General features: G+C 55.0%; 1 protein-coding gene across 1 annotated transcript in view; it reads right to left on the bottom strand.

Moving 5' to 3' along the window:
- hpn (hepsin) overlaps positions 1-25,826 on the bottom strand; it is a 62,170-nt gene that overhangs the window by 20,193 nt on the left and 16,151 nt on the right. The window contains 6 exon segments of the mRNA XM_072468884.1: positions 758-923; positions 1,035-1,075; positions 9,905-10,027; positions 12,299-12,425; positions 12,929-12,967; positions 15,150-15,272. Coding sequence (XP_072324985.1) covers positions 758-923; positions 1,035-1,075; positions 9,905-10,027; positions 12,299-12,425; positions 12,929-12,967; positions 15,150-15,272 — 619 coding nt within the window.

Genomic DNA, 25,826 nt, shown 5'->3' with positions numbered 1-25,826 from the left:
CCAGCTCCTACAAGAGAGAATCTAACCACTGCCCCTTGACATTCGATGGCATCACCATCGCGGAATCCTGCACAATAACATCCTGCGGGGTTACCATTCATCAGAAACTGAACTGGACTTGCCATATTATTACTGTGGCTACCAGGGCAGGTCAAAGGCTAGGAATCCCACGGTGAGTAACTCACCTCCTGACCCTCCAAAGCCTGTCCATCATCTACAAGGCATACGTCAGGAGTGGAATATTCTCTAATTGCCTGGACGAGTGCAGCTCCAAAAACACTCAAGAAGCTCGACACCATCCAGGACAGAGCAGCCCTGCCTGATTGGCACCCCTTCTACAAACATTCAAACCCTCCACCACCGACAGACAGTGGCAGCCGTGTGTAGCACCTACAAGATGCACTGCAGGAACTCGCCAAAGTTCCTTAGACAGCACCCTCCAAATCCACAATCTCTGCCATCTAGAAGGACAAGGGCAGCAGATACCTGGGAACCCCACCACCTGACGGTTCCCCTCCAAGTCACTCAGCATCTGGACTTGGAATCGGCCGTTCCTTCACTGTCGCAGGGTCAAAATCCTAGAATTCCTTCCTCCAAAAGCACAGTGGGTGTACCTACATCACAGGGACTGCAGCAGTTCAAGATGGCAGCTCACCACCACCTTCATAAGGGGCAATTAGGGATGAGTAACAAATGCTGGCTCAGCCAGTGAAGCCCACATACCATAAAAATGATTTATTTTTATTTTTAAACTTACTCCGGAAAGCAGTGAGCAGCTGTCACAACCCAGTCCTCCGAGATAATGGAGCCTCCGCACATCGGGCTCCCTTCAAACCGCAGACTCACTTGCCACGGCCACTTGCCCAGTATAGCATGCTGGCCGCCAACAATGCGGTCATCCAGGAACTTTCGTCTACCACAGTCTGCGAGGGGGTGGGGGGAGCGAGAGAGACAGAGAGCCAGTGAGAAGTCAAACCATTTTAGCAAAACGCCAAAGTCCAAAGTTTGAACATTAAAAAAATACAAACACTCACCCTGACATTGCACAGAGAGGACAAGGCGAGATTTACAGTCACTGCAAATTAAACAGAGAGAGAGGGGGAGTCAATGGGGGACTCAGAACAAACGTTTAAACATCGTACCCCTTCAATCCTCACGCAAACGGGGACTGTAGACGACTAAACATGATAACGAAAATACCAATCGGACAGTACACTCTCATGCATTATCTAATTCAGCCCCTGCCTTCAACACAGTTATACAGTGACAGGCCCGTCTCCATCAGTACTGTTATATAGTGACTGACATCATCCCACCAGTACTGCACCCCAGTGTTATACAGTGACAGACCCGTCACCACCAGTACTGTACCCCAGCGTTATACAGTGACAGACCCGTCCCCAGCAGTACTGTACCCCAGTGTTATACAGTGACAGACCCGTCACCACCAGTACTGCACCCCAGTGTTATACAGTGACAGATCCGACCCCACCAGTACTGTACCCCAGTGTTATACAGTGACAGACCCGTCACCACCAGTACTGTACCCCAGTGTTATACAGTGACAGACCCGACCCCACCAGTACTGTACCCCAGTGTTATACAGTGACTGACCCGTCCCCACCAGTACTGCACCCCAGTGTTATACAGTGACAGACCCGACCCCACCAGTACTGTACCCCAGTGTTATACAGTGACAGACCCGACCCCACCAGTACTGTACCCCAGTGTTATACAGTGACTGACCCAGCCCCACCAGTACTGTACCCCAGTGTTATACAGTGACAGACCCGACCCCACCAGTACTGTACCCCAGTGTTATACAGTGACAGACCCGACCCCACCAGTACTGTACCCCAGTGTTATACAGTGACAGACCAGTCACCACCAGTACTGTAACCCAGTGTTATACAGTGACAGACCCGACCCCACCAGTACTGTACCCCAGTGTTATACAGTGACTGACATCATCCCACCAGTACTGTACCCCAGTGTTATACAGTGACAGACCCGTCTCCACCAGTACTGTAACCCAGTGTTATACAGTGACAGACCCGTCACCACCAGTACTGTACCCCAGTGTTATACAGTGACAGACTTCATCCCACCAGTACTGTTCCCGTGTAATACAGTGACAGACCCGACCCCACCAGTACTGCGCACCAATGTTATACAGTGACAGACCCGACCCCACCAGTACTGCACCCCAGTGTTATACAGTGACAGACCCGACCCCACCAGTACTGTACCCCAGTGTTATATAGTGACAGACCCGACCCCACCAGTACTGTACCCCAGTGTTATACAGTGACAGACCCGTCTCCACCAGTACTATACCCCAGAGTTATACAGTGACAGACCCGTCTTCACCAGTACTGTACCCCAGTGTTATACACTGACAGACCTCACCCCACCAGTACTGCACCCCAGTGTTATACAGTGACAGACCCGTCTCCACCAGTACTGTAACCCAGTGTTATAGTGACAGACCCGACACCACCAGTACTGTACCTCAGTGTTAGACCAGACCCCACCAGTACTGTACCCCAGTGTTATACCGTGACAGACCTCACCCCACCAGTACTGCACCCCAGTGTTATACAGTGACAGACCCGTCTCCACCAGTACTGTAACCCAGTGTTATACAGTGACAGACCTCACCCCACCAGTACTGCACCCCAGTGTAATACATCAACAGATCTGTCCCCACCAGTACTGTACCCCAGTGTTATACACTGACAGACCCGACCAGTACTGTACCCCAGTGTTATACACTGACAGACCTCACCCCACCAGTACTGCACCCCAGTGTAATACATCAACAGATCCGTCCCCACCAGTACTGTACGCCAGTGTTATACAGTGACTGACCCGTCCCCATCAGTACTGTACCCCAGTGTAATACATCAACATATCCGTCCCCACCAGTACTGTACCCCAGTGTTATACAGTGACAGACCTCACCCCACCAGTACTGCACCCCAGTGTTATACAGTGACTGACCCGACCCCACCAGTACTGTACCCCAGTGTTATACAGTGACAGACTTCATCCCACCAGTACTGTACCCCAGTGTTATACAGTGACTGACCCGACCCCACCAGTACTGTACCCCAGTGTTATACAGTGACTGACCCGACCCCACCAGTACTGTACCCCAGTGTTATACAGTGACGGACCCGCCTCCACCAGTACTGTACCCCAGTGTTATACAGTGACAGACCCGTCACCACCAGCACTATACCCCAGTGTTTTACAGTGACAGACCTGTCTTACCAGTACTGTATCCCCAGTGTTATACAGTGACAGACCCGTCTTCACCAGTACTGTACCCCCAGTGTTATACAGTGACAGACCCGTCTTCACCAGTACTGTATCCCTGTGTTATACAGTGACAGACCAGTCTTCACCAGTACTGTATCCCCAGTGTTATACAGTGACAGACCTCACCCCACCAGTACTGCACCCCAGTGTTATACAGTGACAGACCTCACCCCACCAGTACTGTACCCCAGCGTTATACAGTGACAGACTTCATCCCACCAGTACTGTTCCCGTGTAACAGTGACAGTCCCGCCTCCACCAGTACTGTACCCCAGTGTTATACAGTGACAGACCCGTCCCCAGCAGTACTGTAACCCAGTGTTATACAGTGACAGACCCGTCCCCACCAGTACTGCACCCCAGTGTTATACAGTGACAGACCCGTCCCCAGCAGTACTGTAACCCAGTGTTATACAGTGACAGACCCGTCCCCACCAGTACTGTACCCCAGTGTTATACAGTGACAGACCCGTCCCCAGCAGTACTGTAACCCAGTGTTATACAGTGACAGACCCGCCTCCACCAGTACTGTAACCCAGTGTTATACAGTGACAGACTCGCCTCCACCAGTACTGTACCCCAGTGTTATACAGTGACAGACCCGCCTCCACCAGTACTGTACCCCAGTGTTATACAGTGACAGACCAGTCTCCACCAGTACTGTACCCGTCCGGGATAAAAGTCTATCTATTGGATTGGCTTTTGTGAACTTAAAGACAGCGAAGGATTGTTGCTTTTCCGGTGTGGTATTTTAGTTTAAGTGGGGAGAGTGTTGTGAACAATGGCTTTTTCAGAGGCTCAGAAGTTTTTGGGGTGGAGAATGTCACACGCAGTACTTTACGGACAGAAACGAAAAGCAGACTGTTAGATTTGGCAAGAACATTGCAGTTAACATTACCTGACAAAATGCGAAAAGATGGGGTAATTATGGCGGTGGTTAAGCATTTAAAGTTGCCTGGGATAGAGTTTGACTCATTTGAAATGGCAAAAATTCAGTTGCAAATTAAACAAATGGAACATCAGAAAGAATTAAAGCAGCTGGCATACGAGAGTGAGAGAGAGGAAAAAGAAAGAGAAAGAGAGAGAGAGGAAAAAGAAAAGAGAGGAAAAAGAAAAGGAGAGAGAAGAAAGGACAAAAGAAAGACTAGCCCTAGCAAAACAAAAAGAAAAAGAAAGGGAGATACAGATCAGGGAAAAAGATAAAGAGAGGGAGTTTGAACTTCAGAAAATGGCCATGAAACATGACAATCAGATAAAATTGGCAGACGTTAAAGGAAACGTACAGTTGGATGATAGTGATGAGGATAGTGAGAAAGAGCGTCATAGTCGAAGGCTTGGTGCTAATCTATTTAAATATGTCCAAGCATTGCCAAGGTTTGACGAGAAGGAAGTGGAAGCCTTTTGCATTTCATTTGAGAAGGTAGCTAAACAAATCAAATGGTAACAGGACATGTGGGTATTACTGATTCAAACAAAGCTGGTAGGTAGAGCTAGTGAAGTGTTTGCATCAATACCGGAGGAGGTATCTGGAACGTATGAGGAGGTGAAGAAATCTATCTGAAGTGTATATGAGCTAGTGCCTGAAGCTTACTGACAAAAGTTTAGAAATTTAAGGAAAGAATTTGGTCAAACATACATGGAGTTTGAAAGGCTCAAACAGAGTAATTTTGATAGGTGGATAAGGGCTTTGAAAATAGACGAAACGTATGAAGCTCTCAGAGAAATTATACTTTTGGAGGAGTTTAAAAATTCAATTCCTGATGTAGTGAGAACTCATGTGGAAGAACAGAGGGTTAAAACTGCGAGATCAGCAGCGGAAATGGCAGATGATTATGAATTAGTTCATAAATCAAAGATTGGTTTCCGACATCAGTTTCAGCCTGTGAGGGATAGAAACTGGGGACATGAGAAATACTCAAGTGGTAAAGGTAAAGGTGATCTGATGGGAGACAATAAAGAGAGTGTACCTCAGACTAAAAAAGAAATCCAGGAGGGTGGAAAAGAAATGAAAAGTTTCAGTTGTTTTCACTGTAATAAACTAAGCCATGTAAAGTCACAGTGTTGGTGGTTGAAGAAAAGCACTGGGAAGGCTGATGTGGTAAAACAGGATAAGACAGTGGGGTTTGTTAGAGTGGTAAAGGAAAGCCCAAGGGAAGCGAAGGAGGTGCAAACGATTGTACAGCCTGTTCAAGAAGTAATTGTTGAGAAGGTGCCAGATCTCTTTAAAGAATTTACTTGTGTGGGTAAAGTTTACTCATGTGTATCAGGAGGAGCAGGTAAAGAAGTCACAATTTTAAGAGATACAGGGGCTAGTCAATCTTTAATGGTAAGAGATGAGGAATTATGTAGTTTGGGAAGAATGTTGACAGAAAAGGTGATGATATGTGGAATTCAAGGTGAGAGGAGTAGTGTTCCATTATATCAGGTAAGGTTGGAAAGTCCAGTGAAGAGTGGTGAAGTGGTAGTAGGAGTAATAGATAAACTATCTTGTCCAGGAATACAGTTTATCTTGGGTAATGATATAGCTGGATCGCAGGTGGTAGTGATGCCTACTGTGGTTGATAAGCCATTGGAAAATCCGTCAACTGAAGTGTTGAAGGACGAATATCCTGGGATTTTTCCGGATTGTGTAGTAACAAGGGCGCAAAGTCACAGGTTAAGACAAGAGGAGAAATCAAAGAGTGAAGATGAAATTGAAGTGCAATTATCAGAAATGATTTTTGATCAGATGGTTGAAAAAGAACAAGAACAGGTGGAGGATGAGGCAGATATTTTTAGTTCAGGAAAATTGGCGGAGTTACAGCACAAAGATGGAGAAATAAAACGGATATATCAGAAAGCATAAACGGAAGAGAAATCGGAGTGTATGCCAGAGTGTTATTACTGTAAAAATGATGTCTTGATGAGAAAATGGAGACCTGTACATATGCAGGCGGATGAAAAGTGGGCAGAAGTTCATCAAGTTCATCAAGAGGTTTATAAGATGATCAGGGGAATAGATCGAGTAGACAGTCAGAGACTTTTTCCCCGGGTGGAACAAACCATTACAAGGAGACATAAATTTAAGGTGAAAGGTGGAAGATATAGGAGGGATATCAGAGGTAGGTTCTTTACCCAGAGAGTAGTGGGGGCATGGAATGCACTGCCTGTGGAAGTAGTTGAGTCGGAAACATTAGGGACCTTCAAGCAGCTATTGGATAGGTACATGGATTACAGTAAAATGATATAGTGTAGATTTATTTGTTCTCAAGGGCAGCACGGTAGCATTGTGGATAGCACAATTGCTTCACAGCTCCAGGGTCCCAGGTTCGATTCCGGCTTGGGTCACTGTCTGTGCGGAGTCTGCACGTCCTCTCCGTGTCTGCGTGGGTTTCCTCCGGGTGCTCCGGTTACCTCCCACAGTCCAAAGATGTGCGGGTTAGGTGAATTGGCCAATGATAAATTGCCCTTAATGTCCAAAATTGCCCTTGGTGTTGGGTGGAGGTGTTGAGTTTGGGTAGGGTGCTCTTTCCAAGAGCCGGTGCAGACTCGAGGGGCCGAATGGCCTCCTTCTGCACTGTAAATTCAATGATAATCTATGATTAATCTAGGACAAAGGTTCGGCACAACATCGTGGGCCGAAGGGCCTGTTCTGTGCTGTATTTTCTATGTTCTATGTTAAGTAGTATTGCCGGTGGGGTATAGAAAGGAGGTGTTGCGAGTTGCACATGAGGTACCAGTGGGAGGTCATTTGGGAATAAGGAAAACTCGCTAAAATCCAGAAACATTTTTATTGGCCTGGACTACATAAAGATGCAGTTAAATTTTGTCAATCATGTCACACATGTCAAGTGACAGGGAAACCTCAAGCAGTGACAAAACCAGCGCCTTTAATACCCATTCCAGCATTTGAGGAACCTTTTACAAGGGTCCTAATCGATTGTGTAGGACCGCTTCCTAAAACAAAAAGTGGGAATCAATATCTTTTGACTGTAATGGATGTGTCCACTAGGTTTCCAGAGGCCATTCCAGTACGTAATATGACAGCTAAAAGGATTGTGGAGGAGTTACTTAAATTCTTTACTCGATATGGACTACCCACAGAAATTCAATCGGATCAAGGAACAAATTTTACTTCAAAGTTATTCAAAGAAGTTGTGGATAGCTTCGGAATAAAACAATTTAAATCAACTGCGTACCATCCAGAATCGCAGGGAGCGTTAGAAAGGTGGCATCAGACATTAAATACAATGTTGAGGGCATATTGTCAAGATTATCCAGAGGATTGGGATAAAGGAATCCCATTCGTATTGTTTGCAATTAGGGATGCACCTAATGAGTCTACCAAATTTAGTGCTTTTGAACTAATTTTTGGTCATGAGGTAAGTGGACCACTTAAATTGATTAAGGAAAAATTGGTGTGTGAGAAATCGGAAATTAGACGATTGGATTAAGTGTCAAATTTTTGGGAACGATTAATAGAGCAGGTGAATTGGCTAGACAACATTTGAAAGTTGCACAAAATGTGATGAAACGGGTAGCGGACAAGAAATCCAAAGTTTTCAGTTTTGCCAGTGGGGATAAAGTTTTAGTGTTGTTACCAGTGGTAGGGGAGCCTTTAAAAGCTAGGTCTTGTGGACCGTATCAGATGGAAAGGAAATTAAGTGAGGTGAATTATGTGGTTAAAACACCAGATAGAAGGAAGACTCACCGAATGTGACATGTGAATATGCTTAAAAGGTACTTTGAAAGGGAAGGAGAGAAAAAGGAGGTTTTAATGATTCTAATTCAAAGTGACGAACCAAATCCAGATGACTGTGAATTTGACATACCTCAAATTAAATTGGAAAATGGGGATGTTCTTAAAAATTGGGATGAATTGTTACGTTACCTTCCAGAGAAAAAACAAAGTGACCTGAGTTATTGATATCACATGAGCAAGTTTGTAGAGATAAATTGGGAAGTACTAAAATGGCTATACATGATGTAGATGTGGGAAATGCTGTTCCTATCAAACAACATCCATATAGACTTAATCCTTTAAAATGGGCACAGGTTAACAGAGAGATTGAGAGTATGCTGAAGAATGGCATAATTGAAGTGGGTTGCAGCCAATGGAGCTCACCCATAGTGATGGTACCTAAACCAGATGGTACCCAACGGTGGTGCGTGGACTATAGAAAGGTGAATGCAGTTACAAGAACGGACTCTTATCCTGTCCCACCATTGAAGGATTGCTTGGAGAAAGTGGGACAATCTGCTTTTATTTACAACTTCCAGACATGGAAAGAACATTTAAAACATCGTATGGAGTTCTTCGATCAACTTCAGGAGGCAGGTTTGGTGATGAACCTAGCCGAAAATGAATTTGGAGAAGCCCGAATCACTTTCCTTGCGGAGTTTCCGATACCCTCAAGACGAAGGGAAATAATGCGATTTCTTAGCATGAGCGAATTTGATCGAACCTTTGTGCAAAGGATTTGTAGCATGGTTGCTCCACTGATGGACTTGCTAATGAAACGTAAAAAATTTCAATGGACAGCAGACATTCAACAGGCATTTGACTGCCTGAAAGCTGTGATCATCAATGCTCCTGTATTGGAGAATTGCAAGGGTCTCTGTGGTCAGATTGAACTAGAGTATCTGATTCTAAAGAGAATTGCTGAGGAGTGGAGGAATGGATGGATCGTGCAGAGACTTTGTTCAAAGAGGCTGTCAATCGAGAAGGATTTTGGTTGGAGGAAGAACAAAGAAAAATGGACTATATTATTATACCTGTTTGAGTGTGTTGTTTTCATTAAATGAAAATGTATATTTACTGTGTGCATTTCTTAGTGGATGGTGCAAAAGTGAAAAATGAAACTATCTTGAAGTTGGGGGGAGGTGTCATGTAGGAGTACCTTTAAGAACTGGATGTTTAAGCAATGTACCTTTAAGAAAACAGTGATGTCATAAAGTGGGTGGAGCTCAGTTCAGCCATTTTGCAGTTTGGTTTTGCAGTTTGAAAAGTGCCTGGCTATTTTGCTGTGAGCTGATTAAAAGGAGAGAGCCAGTTTTAAAAACAGCTTGTGTGTGTCTGTGTTTGCAGTGAGCGGTGATGTCTGTCATGAAAGACCATCTCTGGATCATTTGGGTGATTTAAAGTAAAGCCTTTAACCTGATGTGATACTGTTTATAGGTGTTAAGTCTCTTGGAAGTTTGAAGGAACATTTTTAGGAATTATTTACTGTTGCAATATTTTCGGAGTTATCTTTGAAGTAAGGAGTGTTAAGAGATCCAATGTTTATTTAAGATGTTAAGTTGAGTTCATGGAATAAACAGTATTTTGTGTTTAAAAACCCACGTGTCCATAATTGTAATCCCACACCTAGGGGAAAAGTCGTGTGCTAGGAAAAGCAACAAATCCATTACAGGGGGAGGTTGGTTGAGCTCCAGGATACATTTTGGGGTTCTGAAAACGCCTCGCCCATAACACCATGTAATACAGTGAGAGACCCGACCCCACCAGTACTGTTCCCATGTAATACAGTGACAGACCCGACCCCACCAGTACTTTTCCCATGTAATACAGTGATAACGTGTTTAACTCTGTCTTGCTTACCAGGGGAAGAGAATATCCTGGATAATCTTAGCAGCTGGGGTCAGTAACTCTTTCACACAGTAAAACTGAACGGATCCATTTAATCCAGTGCTTTCAATGCGGTTCTCCAATGAAGTGATCATCCTGTCGACATAATGTTTAATCAGTCAGATAACCTGATTAGCATCCACTTTTACCCATTCCAAGACTGTGGGTGTCACTGGCTGGGCCTAACATTGGTTGCCCATGCCCAAATGCCCCTCAAGGCGATGCTGGTGAGTCGTCTTCTTAAATCGCTGCAGTCCTGAATGGTGCAGGTACAACCACTGTGCTGTTAGGGAGGCAGTTCCAGGATGTTGCCCTAGTGACGGTGAAGGAACAGCCGATATATTTCCAAGTCAGGATGGTGACTGGGAGGGAAACCTCCAGCTGGTGGGGTTCCCAGGTATCTGCTCCCCTTGTCCTTCCAGATGATAGTGGTCGTGGGTTTGGAACCTTGGCGAGTTCCTGCAGTATTATGATCGTAGACCAGACCCGAACAGTGTCTAGGATACTGGACAGAAACCCCAATATCCCCAATATTTTATTTTAATTTTGTAAGACAGTGAGGAAAGGATAGCTCGCTCCAGGAGTGATTTCAAAAGGAAATAGGAATAATGTTTATTGAAACAAACTTTAGGAATAATGTTTATTGAAACAAACTTTATTACTAATACAATATTAAAATATCTTTATCATCACACCAGAAAATAGCTTCCAATTACCCCTTAAACAATGTTAATCAATACAGTGACCCTTAACTGCTATCTTTATTCCCACTCAAACAACAAAACCATCTTAGCTCTCAATCCACTTTCAAATACAGTTAGCACTCAGGAATACCTGCTGTACAGAGATGTCTGGATTCTCTACTTTCAGAATGAGAGATCTTTTGACACTGCTTTAAAGGAGACCTGACCCTGTCAGAACAATGCAAGATCTCGAGCTGAAGTCTTCAGAAGCAGCTTCTCAACTGGACTTCCAGCTCCCAACTTAAAAACTCTGACCTCCTTTGGAAAGAAACTGCTAGTCTGTCTACAGACAGATCTTTAACTGAACTGTATCGAGAGCACATGCTGGTCTTCAATTCACATCCAAATCCAACACCAAACTACTCCTCCGTTAAAATGCCGGGTACTCTAGCTCCTCCCACTAGTTACTTCATCTGACCCAACTGAAACGCAATGTCTCTAATTAAGTACTCCACAGGGAACCCTCTTATTAATCCAAACAAAAATCCATTAGCCCCAAACTTTTACGAAGCTTTAATTGCACCTCTGGCTCCCCAAAAGTCTAGCTGTCTTACAAACCAGGGGCCGGCACAGTGGTGCAGTTGTTACCACTGTTGCCTCACAGCATTGAGGACCCGGGTTTGATCCTGGCCCCAGGTCACTGTCCATGTAGAGTCCCCCCAGGTCTGCGTGGGTCTCACCCCCACTACCCAAAAAAATATTCAGGGTAGCTGGATAGGCCACACTAAATTTCCCCTTAAATCAGGAAAAAAAAACATTGGGTACTCTAAAGTATATATTTTTTTGTCTTAACAAACCAGGTTTCTTTAAAAACAGTGCTGCAGCAGTCATACTTGGACTAAATACAAATAATACAATATATCTCAAATCCCTGCTTCATTACAATAGTGCATTTTGTAGATGGTGCACACAGTTGCCACTGTGCGTTGGTGGTGGGGAGGGATTCATGTTTGTGGATGGGGTGACAATCAAGCGGGACTGCTTTGTCCTGGATGCCGTTAGGGGTTTGGAGTGTTGTTGGAGCTGCACTCATCCAAGCAAGTGGAGAGTATTCCATTATTCCAATCCTGACTTGGTGGAGCGATGCTCAAGGGGTCGGAATTGGAGGAGGCTACAGAGATCACAGAGGGCGACAGTGGCTGCAGGCGGCTTGAGAGATTTTGGTGGGTTGCCGGGGCTGGAAGAGATTACAGAGATAGGGAGGGTTGTAGGGAGCTGGTGGAGGTTACAGAGATAGAGAGGGGTATAGTGGTTGGAGGAAGTTACAGAGATAGGGAGAGGGAGGGATGTAGAAACTGGAGGAAGCTACAGAGATAGGAAGGGTTGTACGGGCTTGAGGAGGTTTCAGAGAAACAGACGATTGTAGGTGCTTGAGGAGGTTACAGAGATTAGGAGGATTGTCGGGGCTCGAGGAGGTTACAGAGATAGGGAGGATTGTAGGGGCTGGAGGAGGTTACAGAGAAATGGAGGATTGTACGGCTTGAGGAGGTTTCAGAGATAGGGAGGGTGAGAATTTGAAAATGGAGGCTTTGCGCGGGAGGGAGTGGGTAGGTGACGGAGGGAAATGGAGTCGGTGAAGTTTCAGACACGAAGCAGTGGACGACACCCCACCCCGAGGACTCACCTTACAAAGCCCATCTGTTGACAGCTGAGCTGAGCAACCATCTCATTATTTGTTGAGGAACAGACCAGTCTCCACACAGCTGCCTCAGGGTCATAGACAGACAGATGTGAGTCAGCAGTTACCTGAACTTTAAAACAAGAACAATATTCATTAGTCTGTTGGCCTTATTCCAATCACCCGCCATGTCCACATGGTGTACAGTGGAGGTTAATCAGTCAACAGCACAGAACACTGCCATTCGGCCCTTCTGCTCCATGCCTGTATTCCTGCCCCATACAAGCCTTCTCCCAGTCGGTGCCACATTCTCTCCGCCCTCTGGGTGAAGCAGTTTCTCCTAATTCCCTATTGGATTTATTTGTGACTGTTGCATATCAATGGCCCAGAGTCCTGGTCTCCCAATTTCACCGCCCCCCTCCGACAGAAATGGAAACATCTTCTCTACGTCAACTCGTCAAATTTCAGAATTTGGAAGGCTTCGATCAGATCACCCCTTCAGCCTTTTCCATTCCAGAGAGCAGATCCCTCCCTGTGTGGTCTAAACAAGGGTTCTGGGGAGGATAAGTGCTCCAAGTGCTGTCTAACTAAGGTTCCGTATCTCTGCAGTTTATCTCACGTATTTATTGAACTTACCAGCGTAGAGATCTGCATCCACTTTTTTCACATAAGTCACTGAAAGACAGAGACCGCTGGTTATTCCAACGTTCGAATGCACAGCCTCCCAACTCCCTCCCTCCATACAAGGTTCTGCAACTGGTGTCCTATCTCGGCACTGAGCCACATTCATCCATCACCCTCTGTAGATCACTAATCCTCCCACTGGCTCACAGTCCAACAGTGTCTCCTCCTTGAAATTCTCACTCATTTCCAAAATCCTCTGCACAAATAACCCTCACTTTCATCGACCTCTGCAACCTCCTCCAGCTCCCTACAACCCTCCCAGTCTCTGTAACCTCCTCCACTTCCCTACAACCCTCACCGTCTCTGCAACCTTCTCCAGCTCCCTACAACTCTCCCCATCTGTAACTGCCTCCAGTCCCACCACGCTCCCAGTCTCTGTAACCTCCTCCACCTCCCTGCAACCCTCACCGTCCCTGTAACCTCCTCCACCTCCCTGCAACCCCCACCGTCTCTGTAACCTCCTCCAGCTCCCTACAACTCTCCCCATCTGTAACTGCCTCCAGCTCCCTCCAACCCTCCCCGTCTCTGTAACCTCGTCCACCTCCCTCCAACCCTCACCGTCTCTGTAACCTCCTCCAGCTCCCTCCATCCCTCACCGTCTCTGTAACCTCCTCCAGCTCCCTCCATCCCTCACCGTCTCTGCAACCTCCTCCAGCTCCCTACAACTTTCCGCATCTGTAACTGCCTCCAGCCCCAACTCACTCCCAGTCTCTGTAACCTCCTCCACCTCCCTCCAACCCTCCCCGTCTCTGTAACCTCCTCCAGTTCCCTACAACTCTCCCCATCTGTAACTGCCTCCAGCTCCCTCCAACTCTCCCAGTCTCTGTAGCCTCCTCCACCTCCCTCCAACCCTCCCAGTCTCTGTAACCTCCTCCAGTTCCCTACAATCCTCCCCACCTCGAACCTCCTCCAGCCCCTAAAACCCTCCCCATCTCGAACCTCCTCCTCCAGCCCCTACGACCCTCCCCATCGCTAACCTCCTCCAGGCACTACAACCCTCCCCATCTCCAACCTCCTCCAGCCCCTACAACCCTCCCCATCTCTAACCCCCTCCAGCACCTACAACCCTCCCCATCTCTAACCTCCTCCAGCCCCTACAACCCTCCCATCTCTAACCTCCTCCAGCCCCTACAACCCTCCCCATCCCCAACCTCCTCCAGCCCCTACAACCCTCCCCATCTCTAACCTCCTCCAGCCCCTACAACCCTCCCCATCTCTAACCTCCTCCAGCCCCTACAACCCTCCCCATCTCTAACCTCCTCCAGCCCCTACAACCCTCCCCATCTCTAACCTCCTCCAGCCCCTACAACCCTCCCCATCTCTAACCTCCTCCAGCCCCTACAACCCTCCCCATCTCTAACCTCCTCCAGCCCCTACAACCCTCCCCATCTCTAACCTCCTGCAGCCCCTACAACCTTCCCCATCTCTAACCTCCTCCTGCCCCTACAACCCTCCCCATCTCTAACCTCCTCCAGCCCCTACAACCTTCCCCATCTCTAACCTCCTCCAGCCCCTACAACCCTCCCCATCTCCAACCTCCTCCAGCCCCTACAACCTTCCCCATCTCTAACCTCCTCCTGCCCCTACAACCCTCCCCATCTCCAACCTCCTCCAGCCCCTACAACCCTCCCTATCTCTAACCTTCTCCCGCCCCTACAACCCTCCCCATCTCTAACCCCCTCCAGCCCCTACAACCCTCCCCATCTCTAACCTCCTCCAGCCCCTACAACCCTCCCCATCTCTAACCTCCTCCAGCCCCTACAACCTTCCCCATCTCTAACCTCCTCCTGCCCCTACAACCCTCCCCATCTCTAACCTCCTCCAGCCCATACAACCCTCCCCATCTCTAACCTCCTCAAGCCCCTACAACTCTCCCCATCTCTAACCTCCTCAAGCCCCTACAACTCTCCTTATGTCTGTATCCGTCGCTCCACCATTGGTGGTCTTACCCGGGACCCTAAATCAATCTCCACTTCCCCCTCCCATTGATTAACCCCCCCACCCGGGATAGTGCTCTCCTGCCCCAATCAGCTGCTTATGTGGCTTAGGTTGGGGTTACCCCAGACCCTCCCGCCAGCTGACGTGCCCCCCCCCCGCCCCCCCCCCGTGGGTTTCAGGGTATGCTGGGCACAATCCAGGTGCGCCTCATGTGCCCCGCTCACCAAACACTCACCAACGGCCCACACGGTCACAGCGGCAGCAGCGAGGAGGAAGACCATCGTTACGGTGACTGCAACGAGTCTCCCGACGGGCGTGCATGGCCCTGGTACATCGGGGTGTCGCATCTTGAGACCAGCTGAAAAATCAAAACAGTTACTTGTCAGCTTTGACACAAATGGGAAATGCGGAGGGGGTGGCGGCTGCACACCAGACGCCACACTCTTTCCTCCTCCTCCCTCTCCTTCACCCTCAGCCCCACCCCAACAAGAAAATCTTTGTTCCTTCACTGGATGTGGGTGGTCACTGGCTGGGCCCAGCATTCTCACACACTGTATATTAATGATTTAGATGAGGGAACCAAATGCGATCTCCAAGTTTGCAGATTGTACAAAGTTGGGTGGGAGGGTGAGCCATGAGGAGGACACAAGAGGTCCCACAGTGGGATTTGGACAAGTTGAGTGAGTCGTCAAATGAATGGCAGATGCAGCATAATGCGAGGTTACCAACTTTGGTAGCAAAAATGAGATGCAGCACAGGAGCAGGGGTGTCTTGCTGCAATTATACAGGGACTTGGTGAGGCCACACCCGGAATAGTGTGCGCAGTTTTGGTCTCTTCATCGATCTGAAGAAGGATGTTCTTGCTCTCGAGGAAGTGGAGCAGAGGGTTATCAGACTGATTCCAGAGATGGCGGGACTGACGGATGAGGAGAGAATGAGTCGGTTAGGATTGTATTCGCTGGAGTTCAGAAGAATGAGGGGGGGATCTCATAGAAATATAAATTCTAACAGGACTGGACAGGGTAGATGGAGGAAGGGTGTTCGTGTCCAGAACCAGGGGTCACAGTCTGAGGATACAGGTTAGACCATTTAGGACAGAGATGAGGAGAAAATTGTTCACCCAGAGAGTGGTGAACCCGTGATATTTGTTACCACAAGTAGTAGTTGAGGACAGAACATTGCATGTTTTCAAGAAGCAGTTAGATATCGCACTTATGGCGATGGGGATCAAAGGATATGGGGGGGGGGGGGGGGGGGTAGGCGGGATCAGGTTACTGAACTTGATGATCAGCCATGATCATAATGAATGGTGCAGTGGGATCGAAGGGCCGAATGGCCTCCTCCTGCTCCTATTTTCCATGCATCGCCATCCCTAATTTCCCCTTGAGAAGGTAGTGGGTGAGCCGCCTTCTTGAAGCGCTGCAACCCATATGGTGTTGGTACTGTTAGGGAGGGAATTCCAAGTATTTGACCAAGAGATAGGGAGGGACATAAGAACATAACAACTAGGAGCAGGAGTAGGTTATCTGCCCCTCGAGCCTGCTCCATCATTCAATAAGACCATGGCCGATCTTTTTGTGAACTCAGCTGCATTTACCCACCCGCTCACCACAATCCTTCATTCCTTTACTGTTCAAAAATCTATCCATCTTTGCCTTAAAAACATCCAACGAGGTAACCTGAACTGCTTCACTGGGCAGGGAATTCCACAGATTTACAACCCTTTGGGTGAAGTTCCTCCTCAACTCAGTCCTAAATCTGCGCCTCCTTATTTTGAGGCTATGCCCCTAGTTCTAGCCTCACCCACCGTCGGAAACAACCTCCCTGCTTCTATCCTACCTATTTCCTTCATAATTTTATATGTTTCTGTAAGATCCCCCCCGCCCCCATTATTCTTCTAAATTCCAATGAGTACAGTCCCAGTCTACTCTTAGCCAATCCTCTCAATTCTGAAATCAACCTAGTGAATCTCCTCTGCACCCCCTCCAGTGCCAGTACATCCTTTCTCAATAAGGAGACCAAAACTGTACACAGTACTCCAGGTATGTGGCCTCACTGGTACTTATGCAGCTGCAACATAACCTCCCTGTTTTTAAACCCCATCCCTCCAGCAATGAAGGACAAAATTCCATTTGCCATCTCGATCACCTGCTGCACCTGCAAACCAACATTTTGCAATTTATGCACAAGGGCACCCAGGTCCCTCTGCACAGCTGCATGCTGCAATTGTTTACCATTTAAATAATAGTCCATTTTGTTGTTATTCCTACCAAAATTGTACTCCATCTGCCAGACCACTGTCCACTCAAACTACCGATAGTCCTCTGCAGACTTTGTGTCCTCTGCACACTTTACTCTACCACTCATCTTCGTGTCATAGGAACATCGCTATATTTCCTAGTCAGGGTGGTGTGTGGGAACCTCCAAACAACCCTCCTGCAACCCCTCAGGAAACCATCTCCCTTTTTCGCCATATTTCCCCCCCGCCCAGCCCACGAGTACACCCGTTCGTGCTCCCCCTTCTCCGAGACCCTGCCAGTGGACCCTCGAAACAACCTCGACCCCACATGTCCCTCCAAAGGCCCACCGCAGCCGAGCTGCTCAAAAAATGAGCGAGGCATCTCTTTCCCCGATTCATCTGTGCCCAAACCACCGAGATCCCAACCCCCCCCCCCCACCGCCTCCCCTCAAAACAGCCCAGCCATGTTTACGAAGGTTGTATCATTGCTGGGACAGTGTGGCAGCCGGCCGGAACACGACACCAGCACGCCAGGTCCAAACTGCAGTTGGTGACCTTTGGCCAGTTTACACAACTATGAGTGAACGGGATTAATGTGACGTGACCGCATTCAGACTGAAGAGAAAAGGACGAGCACGGGGGCATCAAATCTCACATTCAATCCTTCGGACTGTTCATGTCGCCGAGCTCCCCGTCTCACTTTCCCTCACTCAATCACTCGGCATCCGACACATACACACACACACCGGCGTGCCCCTGTCCAAGCGGTAAGCGCAGAGGGGACGCCGCGCCCCTGTCCAAGCGGTAAGCGCAGAGGGGACGCCGCGCCCCTGTCCAAGCGGTCAGCGCAGAGGGGACGCCGCGCCCCTGTCCAAGCGGTCAGCGGAGAGGGGACGCCGTGCCCCTGTCCAAGCGGTCAGTGCAGAGGGGACGCCGTGCCCCTGTCCAAGCGGTCAGTGCAGAGGGGACGCCGTGCCCCTGTCCAAGCGGTCAGCGCAGAGGGGACGCCGCGCCCCTGTCCAAGCGGTCAGCGCAGAGGGGACGCCGCGCCCCTGTCCAAGCGGTCAGCGCAGAGGAGACGCCGCGCCCCTGTCCAATCGGTAAGCGCAGAGGGGACGCCGCGCCCCTGTCCAAGCGGTCAGCGGAGAGGGGACGCCGTGCCCCTGTCCAAGCGGTCAGCGCAGAGGGGACGCCGCGCCCCTGTCCAAGCGGTCAGCGCAGAGGGGACGCCGCGCCCCTGTCCAAGCGGTCAGCGCAGAGGAGACGCCGCGCCCCTGTCCAATCGGTAAGCGCAGAGGGGACGCCGCGCCCCTGTCCAAGCGGCCAGCGGAGAGGGGACGCCGCGCCCCTGTCCAAGCGGTCAGTGCAGAGGGGACGCCGCGCCCCTGTCCAAGCGGTCAGTGCAGAGGAGACGCCGTGCCCCTGTCCAAGCGGTCAGCGCAGAGGAGACGCCGCGCCCCTGTCCAAGCGGTCAGCGCAGAGGGGACGCCGCGCCCCTGTCCAAGCGGTCAGCGCAGAGGAGACGCCGCGCCCCTGTCCAAGCGGTCAGCACAGAGGGGACGCCGCGCCCCTGTCCAATCGGTAAGCGCAGAGGGGACGCCGCGCCCCTGTCCAAGCGGTCAGCGCAGAGGAGACGCCGCGCCCCTGTCCAAGCGGTCAGTGCAGAGGGGACGCCGCGCCCCTGTCCAAGCGGTCAGCGCAGAGGAGACGCCGCGCCCCTGTCCAATCGGTAAGCGCAGAGGGGACGCCGCGCCCCTGTCCAAGCGGTCAGCGCAGAGAAGACGCCGCGCCCCTGTCCAATCGGTAAGCGCAGAGGGGACGCCGCGCCCCTGTCCAAGCGGTCAGCGCAGAGGGGACGCCGCGCCCCTGTCCAAGCGGTCAGCGGAGAGGGGACGCCGCGCCCCTGTCCAAGCGGTCAGTGCAGAGGGGACGCCGCGCCCCTGTCCAAGCGGTCAGTGCAGAGGGGACGCCGCGCCCCTGTCCAAGCGGTCAGCGCAGAGAGGACGCCGCGCCCCTGTCCAATCGGTAAACGCAGAGAGGACGCCGTGCCCCTGTCCAATCGGTCAGCGCAGAGGGGACGCCGTGCCCCTGTCCAATCGGTAAACGCAGAGGGGACACCGTGCCCCTGTCCAAGCGGTCAGCACAGAGGGGACGCCGTGCCCCTGTCCAAGCGGTCAGCGCAGAGGGGACGCCGTGCCCCTGTCCAATCGGTAAACGCAGAGGGGACACCGCGCCCCTGTCCAAGCGGTCAGCGCAGAGGGGACGCCGTGCCCCTGTCCAAGCGGTCAGCGCAGAGGGGACGCCGTGCCCCTGTCCAATCGGTAAACGCAGAGGGGACACCGCGCCCCTGTCCAAGCGGTCAGCGCAGAGGGGACGCCGCGCCCCTGTCCAATCGGTAAACGCAGAGGGGACGCCGTGCCCCTGTCCAATCGGTAAGCGCAGAGGGGACGCCGTGCCCCTGTCCAAGCGGTCAGCACAGAGGGGACGCCGTGCCCCTGTCCAATCGGCAAGCGCAGAGAGGACGCCGCGCCCCTGTCCAAGCGGTCAGCACAGAGGGGACGCCGTGCCCCTGTCCAAGCGGTCAGCACAGAGGGGACGCCGTGCCCCTGTCCAAGCGGTCAGCACAGAGGGGACGCCGCGCCCCTGTCCAATCGGTAAGCGCAGAGGGGACGCCGTGCCCCTGTCCAAGCGGTCAGTGCAGAGGAGACGCCGCGCCCCTGTCCAATCGGTAAGCGCAGAGGGGACACCGCGCCCCTGTCCAAGCGGTCAGCGCAGAGGAGACGCCGCGCCCCTGTCCAAGCGGTCAGTGCAGAGGAGACGCCGCGCCCCTGTCCAATCGGTAAGCGCAGAGGGGACGCCGCGCCCCTGTCCAAGCGGTCAGTGCAGAGGGGACGCCGCGCCCCTGTCCAAGCGGTCAGCACAGAGGAGACGCCGCGCCCCTGTCCAAGCGGTCAGTGCAGAGGAGACGCCGCGCCCCTGTCCAATCGGTAAGCGCAGAGGGGACGCCGCGCCCCTGTCCAATCGGTAAGCGGAGAGGGGACGCCGCGCCCCTGTCCAAGCGGTCAGCGGAGAGGGGACGCCGTGCCCCTGTCCAAGCGGTCAGCACAGAGGAGACGCCGCGCCCCTGTCCAAGCGGTCAGCACAGAGGAGACGCCGCGCCCCTGTCCAAGCGGTCAGTGCAGAGGAGACGCCGCGCCCCTGTCCAATCGGTAAGCGCAGAGGGGACGCCGCGCCCCTGTCCAATCGGTAAGCGGAGAGGGGACGCCGCGCCCCTGTCCAAGCGGTCAGCGGAGAGGGGACGCCGTGCCCCTGTCCAAGCGGTCAGCGCAGAGGGGACGCCGCGCCCCTGTCCAAGCGGTCAGTGCAGAGGGGACGCCGCGCCCCTGTCCAAGCGGTCAGCACAGAGGAGACGCCGTGCCCCTGTCCAAGCGGTCAGTGCAGAGGGGACGCCGCGCCCCTGTCCAAGCGGTCAGCACAGAGGAGACGCCGTGCCCCTGTCCAAGCGGTCAGTGCAGAGGGGACGCCGCGCCCCTGTCCAAGCGGTCAGCGGAGAGGGGACGCCGCGCCCCTGTCCAAGCGGTCAGCGCAGAGGGGACGCCGCGCCCCTGTCCAAGCGGTAAGCGCAGAGGAGACGCCGCGCCCCTGTCCAAGCGGTCAGCACAGAGGGGACGCCGTGCCCCTGTCCAAGCGGTCAGTGCAGAGGGGACGCCGTGCCCCTGTCCAAGCGGTCAGCGCAGAGGGGACGCCGCGCCCCTGTCCAAGCGGTCAGTGCAGAGGAGACGCCGTGCCCCTGTCCAAGCGGTCAGCGCAGAGGGGACGCCGTGCCCCTGTCCAAGCGGTCAGCGCAGAGGGGACGCCGCGCCCCTGTCCAAGCGGTCAGCGCAGAGGGGACGCCGCGCCCCTGTCCAAGCGGTCAGCGCAGAGGGGACGCCGCGCCCCTGTCCAAGCGGTCAGTGCAGAGGGGACGCCGTGCCCCTGTCCAAGCGGTCAGCACAGAGGAGACGCCGTGCCCCTGTCCAAGCGGTCAGCACAGAGGGGACGCCGCGCCCCGCCAAGCGGTAAGCGCAGAAGGGACGCCGCGCCCCTGTCCAAGCGGTCAGTGCAGAGGGGACGCCGTGCCCCTGTCCAAGCGGTCAGCGGAGAGGGGACGCCGCGCCCCTGTCCAAGCGGTCAGTGCAGAGGGGACGCCATGCCCCTGTCCAAGCGGTCAGTGCAGAGGGGACGCCGCGCCCCTGTCCAAGCGGTCAGTGCAGAGGGGACGCCGTGCCCCTGTCCAAGCGGTAAGCGCAGAGGGGACGCCGCGCCCCTGTCCAAGCGGTCAGTGCAGAGGAGACGCCGTGCCCCTGTCCAAGCGGTCAGTGCAGAGGGGACGCCGCGCCCCTGTCCAAGCGGTAAGCGCAGAGGGGACGCCGCGCCCCTGTCCAAGCGGTCAGTGCAGAGGAGACGCCGTGCCCCTGTCCAAGCGGTCAGTGCAGAGGAGACGCCGTGCCCCTGTCCAAGCGGTAAGCGCAGAGGGGACGCCGCGCCCCTGTCCAAGCGGTAAGCGCAGAGGGGACGCCGCGCCCCTGTCCAAGCGGTCAGTGCAGAGGGGACGCCGCGCCCCTGTCCAAGCGGTCAGCGGAGAGGGGACGCCGCGCCCCTGTCCAAGCGGTCAGCGGAGAGGGGACGCCGCGCCCCTGTCCAAGTGGTCAGCGCAGAGGGGACGCCGCGCCCCTGTCCAAGCGGTCAGTGCAGAGGGGACGCCGCGCCCCTGTCCAAGCGGTCAGCGGAGAGGGGACGCCATGCCCCTGTCCAAGCGGTCAGCGCAGAGGGGACGCCGTGCCCCTGTCCAAGCGGTCAGTGCAGAGGAGACGCCGCGCCCCTGTCCAAGCGGTAAGCGCAGAGGGGACGCCGTGCCCCTGTCCAAGCGGTCAGTGCAGAGGAGACGCCGCGCCCCTGTCCAAGCGGTCAGCGCAGAGGGGACGCCGCGCCCCTGTCCAAGCGGTCAGTGCAGAGGAGACGCCGCGCCCCTGTCCAAGCGGTAAGCGCAGAGGGGACGCCGCGCCCCTGTCCAAGCGGTCAGTGCAGAGGAGACGCCGCACCCCTGTCCAAGCGGTCAGCGGAGAGGGGACGCCGCGCCCCTGTCCAAGCGGTAAGCGCAGAGGGGACGCCGTGCCCCTGTCCAAGCGGTCAGCGCAGAGGGGACGCCGCGCCCCTGTCCAAGCGGTCAGCGCAGAGGGGACGCCGCGCCCCTGTCCAAGCGGTCAGTGCAGAGGGGACGCCGCGCCCCTGTCCAAGCGGTCAGCGGAGAGGGGACGCCGTGCCCCTGTCCAAGCGGTCAGCGCTGAGGGGACGCCGCGCCCCTGTCCAAGCGGTCAGCGCAGAGGGGACGCCACGCCCCTGTCCAAGCGGTCAGTGCAGAGGGGACGCCGTGCCCCTGTCCAAGCGGTCAGCGCAGAGGGGACGCCGTGCCCCTGTCCAAGCGGTCAGCGCAGAGGAGACGCCGCGCCCCTGTCCAAGCGGTCAGCGCAGAGGGGACGCCGTGCCCCTGTCCAAGCGGTCAGCGCAGAGGGGACGCAACGCCCCTGTCCAAGCGGTCAGCGCAGAGGGGACGCCGCGCCCCTGTCCAAGCGGTCAGCGCAGAGGGGACGCCGCGCCCCTGTCCAAGCGGTCAGTGCAGAGGGGACGCCGCGCCCCTGTCCAAGCGGTCAGCGCAGAGGGGACGCCGCGCCCCGTCAAAGCGGTCAGCGCAGAGGAGACGCCGCGCCCCTGTCCAAGCGGTCAGCGCAGAGGGGACGCCGCGCCCCTGTCCAAGCGGTCAGCGGAGAGGGGACGCCGCGCCCCTGTCCAAGCGGTCAGCGCAGAGGGGACGCCGCGCCCCTGTCCAAGCGGTCAGCGCAGAGGGGACGCCACACCCCTGTCCAAGCGGTCAGCGCAGAGGAGACGCCGCGCCCCTGTCCAAGCGGTCAGTGCAGAGGGGACGCCGTGCCCCTGTCCAAGCGGTAAGCGCAGAGGGGACGTTTGCCCCTGTCCAAGCGGTAAGCGCAGAGGAGACGCCGTGCCCCTGTCCAAGCGGTCAGCGGAGAGGGGACGCCGTGCCCCTGTCCAAGCGGTCAGTGCAGAGGAGACGCCGCGCCCCTGTCCAAGCGGTCAGCGGAGAGGGGACGCCGCGCCCCTGTCCAAGCGGTCAGTGCAGAGGGGACGCCACACCCCTGTCCAAGCGGTCAGCGCAGAGGGGACGCCGCGCCCCTGTCCAAGCGGTCAGTGCAGAGGGGACGCCGTGCCCCTGTCCAAGCGGTCAGCACAGAGGAGACGCCGCACCCCTGTCCAAGCGGTCAGCGGAGAGGGGACGCCGCGCACCTGTCCAAGCGGTCAGTGCAGAGGAGACGCCGTGCCCCTGTCCAAGCGGTCAGTGCAGAGGGGACGCCGTGCCCCTGTCCAAGCGGTCAGCACAGAGGAGACGCCGCGCCCCTGTCCAAGCGGTCAGCACAGAGGAGACGCCGCGCCCCTGTCCAAGCGGTCAGTGCAGAGGGGACGCCACACCCCTGTCCAAGCGGTCAGCGCAGAGGGGACGCCGCGCCCCTGTCCAAGCGGTCAGTGCAGAGGGGACGCCGTGCCCCTGTCCAAGCGGTCAGCACAGAGGAGACGCCGCACCCCTGTCCAAGCGGTCAGCGGAGAGGGGACGCCGCGCCCCTGTCCAAGCGGTCAGTGCAGAGGAGACGCCGTGCCCCTGTCCAAGCGGTCAGTGCAGAGGGGACGCCGTGCCCCTGTCCAAGCGGTCAGCACAGAGGAGACGCCGCGCCCCTGTCCAAGCGGTCAGCACAGAGGAGACGCCGCGCCCCTGTCCAAGCGGTCAGTGCAGAGGGGACGCCGTGCCCCTGTCCAAGCGGTCAGTGCAGAGGGGACGCCGCGCCCCTGTCCAAGCGGTCAGCGCAGAGGGGACGCCGCGCCCCTGTCCAAGCGGTCAGCGCAGAGGGGACGCCGTGCCCCTGTCCAAGCGGTCAGCGCAGAGGGGACGCCGTGCCCCTGTCCAAGCGGTCAGCGGAGAGGGGACGCCGTGCCCCTGTCCAAGCGGTCAGCGCAGAGGGGACGCCGTGCCCCTGTCCAAGCGGTCAGTGCAGAGGGGACGCCGCGCCCCTGTCCAAGCGGTCAGCGCAGAGGGGACGCCGCGCCCCTGTCCAAGCGGTCAGCGCAGAGGGGACGCCGTGCCCCTGTCCAAGCGGTCAGCGCAGAGGGGACGCCGTGCCCCTGTCCAAGCGGTCAGCGGAGAGGGGACGCCGTGCCCCTGTCCAAGCGGTCAGCGCAGAGGGGACGCCGCACCCCTGTCCAAGCGGTAAGCGCAGAGGGGACGCCGCGCCCCTGTCCAAGCGGTAAGCGCAGAGGAGATGCCGTGCCCCTGTCCAAGCGGTCAGCGGAGAGGGGACGCCGCGCCCCTGTCCAAGCGGTCAGCGGAGAGGGGACGCCGCGCCCCTGTCCAAGCGGTCAGCACAGAGGAGACGCCGCACCCCTGTCCAAGCGGTCAGTGCAGAGGAGACGCCGTGCCCCTGTCCAAGCGGTCAGTGCAGAGGAGACGCCGTGCCCCAGTCCAAGCGGTCAGTGCAGAGGAGACGCCGCACCCCTGTCCAAGCGGTCAGTGCAGAGGGGACGCCGTGCCCCTGTCCAAGCGGTCAGCGGAGAGGGGACGCCGCACCCCTGTCCAAGCGGTCAGTGCAGAGGGGACGCCGTGCCCCTTTCCAAGCGGTCAGCACAGAGGGGACGCCGTGCCCCTGTCCAAGCGGTCAGTGCAGAGGGGACGCCGTGCCCCTTTCCAAGCGGTCAGCACAGAGGGGACGCCGTGCCCCTGTCCAAGCGGTCAGCGCAGAGGGGACGCCGCGCCCCTGTCCAAGCGGTCAGCGCAGAGGGGACGCCGTGCCCCTTTCCAAGCGGTCAGCGCAGAGGGGACGCCGCGCCCCTGTCCAAGCGGTCAGTGCAGAGGGGACGCCGTGCCCCTTTCCAAGCGTTAAGCGCAGAGGGGACGCCGCGCCCCTGTCCAAGCGGTCAGCGCAGAGGAGACGCCGCACCCCTGTCCAAGCGGTCAGTGCAGAGGGGACGCCGTGCCCCTGTCCAAGCGGTCAGCGCAGAGGAGACGCCGTGCCCCTGTCCAAGCGGTCAGCACAGAGGAGACGCCGTGCCCCTGTCCAAGCGGTCAGCGCAGAGGGGACGCCGCACCCCTGTCCAAGCGGTCAGCGCAGAGGAGACGCCGTGCCCCTGTCCAAGCGGTCAGCACAGAGGAGACGCCGTGCCCCTGTCCAAGCGGTCAGCGCAGAGGGGACGCCGTGCCCCTGTCCAAGCGGTCAGTGCAGAGGGGACGCCGCGCCCCTGTCCAAGCGGTCAGCGCAGAGGGGACGCCGCGCCCCTGTCCAAGCGGTCAGCGCAGAGGGGACGCCGTGCCCCTGTCCAAGCGGTCAGTGCAGAGGGGACGCCGTGCCCCTGTCCAAGCGGTCAGCGCAGAGGGGACGCCGCGCCCCTGTCCAAGCGGTCAGCGCAGAGGGGACGCCGTGCCCCTGTCCAAGCGGTCAGCGCAGAGGGGACGCCGTGCCCCTGTCCAAGCGGTCAGCGCAGAGGGGACGCCGCGCCCCTGTCCAAGCGGTCAGCGCAGAGGGGACGCCGTGCCCCTTTCCAAGCGGTCAGCGCAGAGGAGACGCCGTGCCCCTG

Source organism: Scyliorhinus torazame, chromosome 12, assembly GCF_047496885.1.
Source record: "Scyliorhinus torazame isolate Kashiwa2021f chromosome 12, sScyTor2.1, whole genome shotgun sequence".
NCBI classification, from domain to species: domain Eukaryota; kingdom Metazoa; phylum Chordata; class Chondrichthyes; order Carcharhiniformes; family Scyliorhinidae; genus Scyliorhinus; species Scyliorhinus torazame.
The sequence above is the reverse complement of the archived record's forward strand: the minus strand, read 5'-3'. Positions and strand labels throughout refer to the sequence as shown.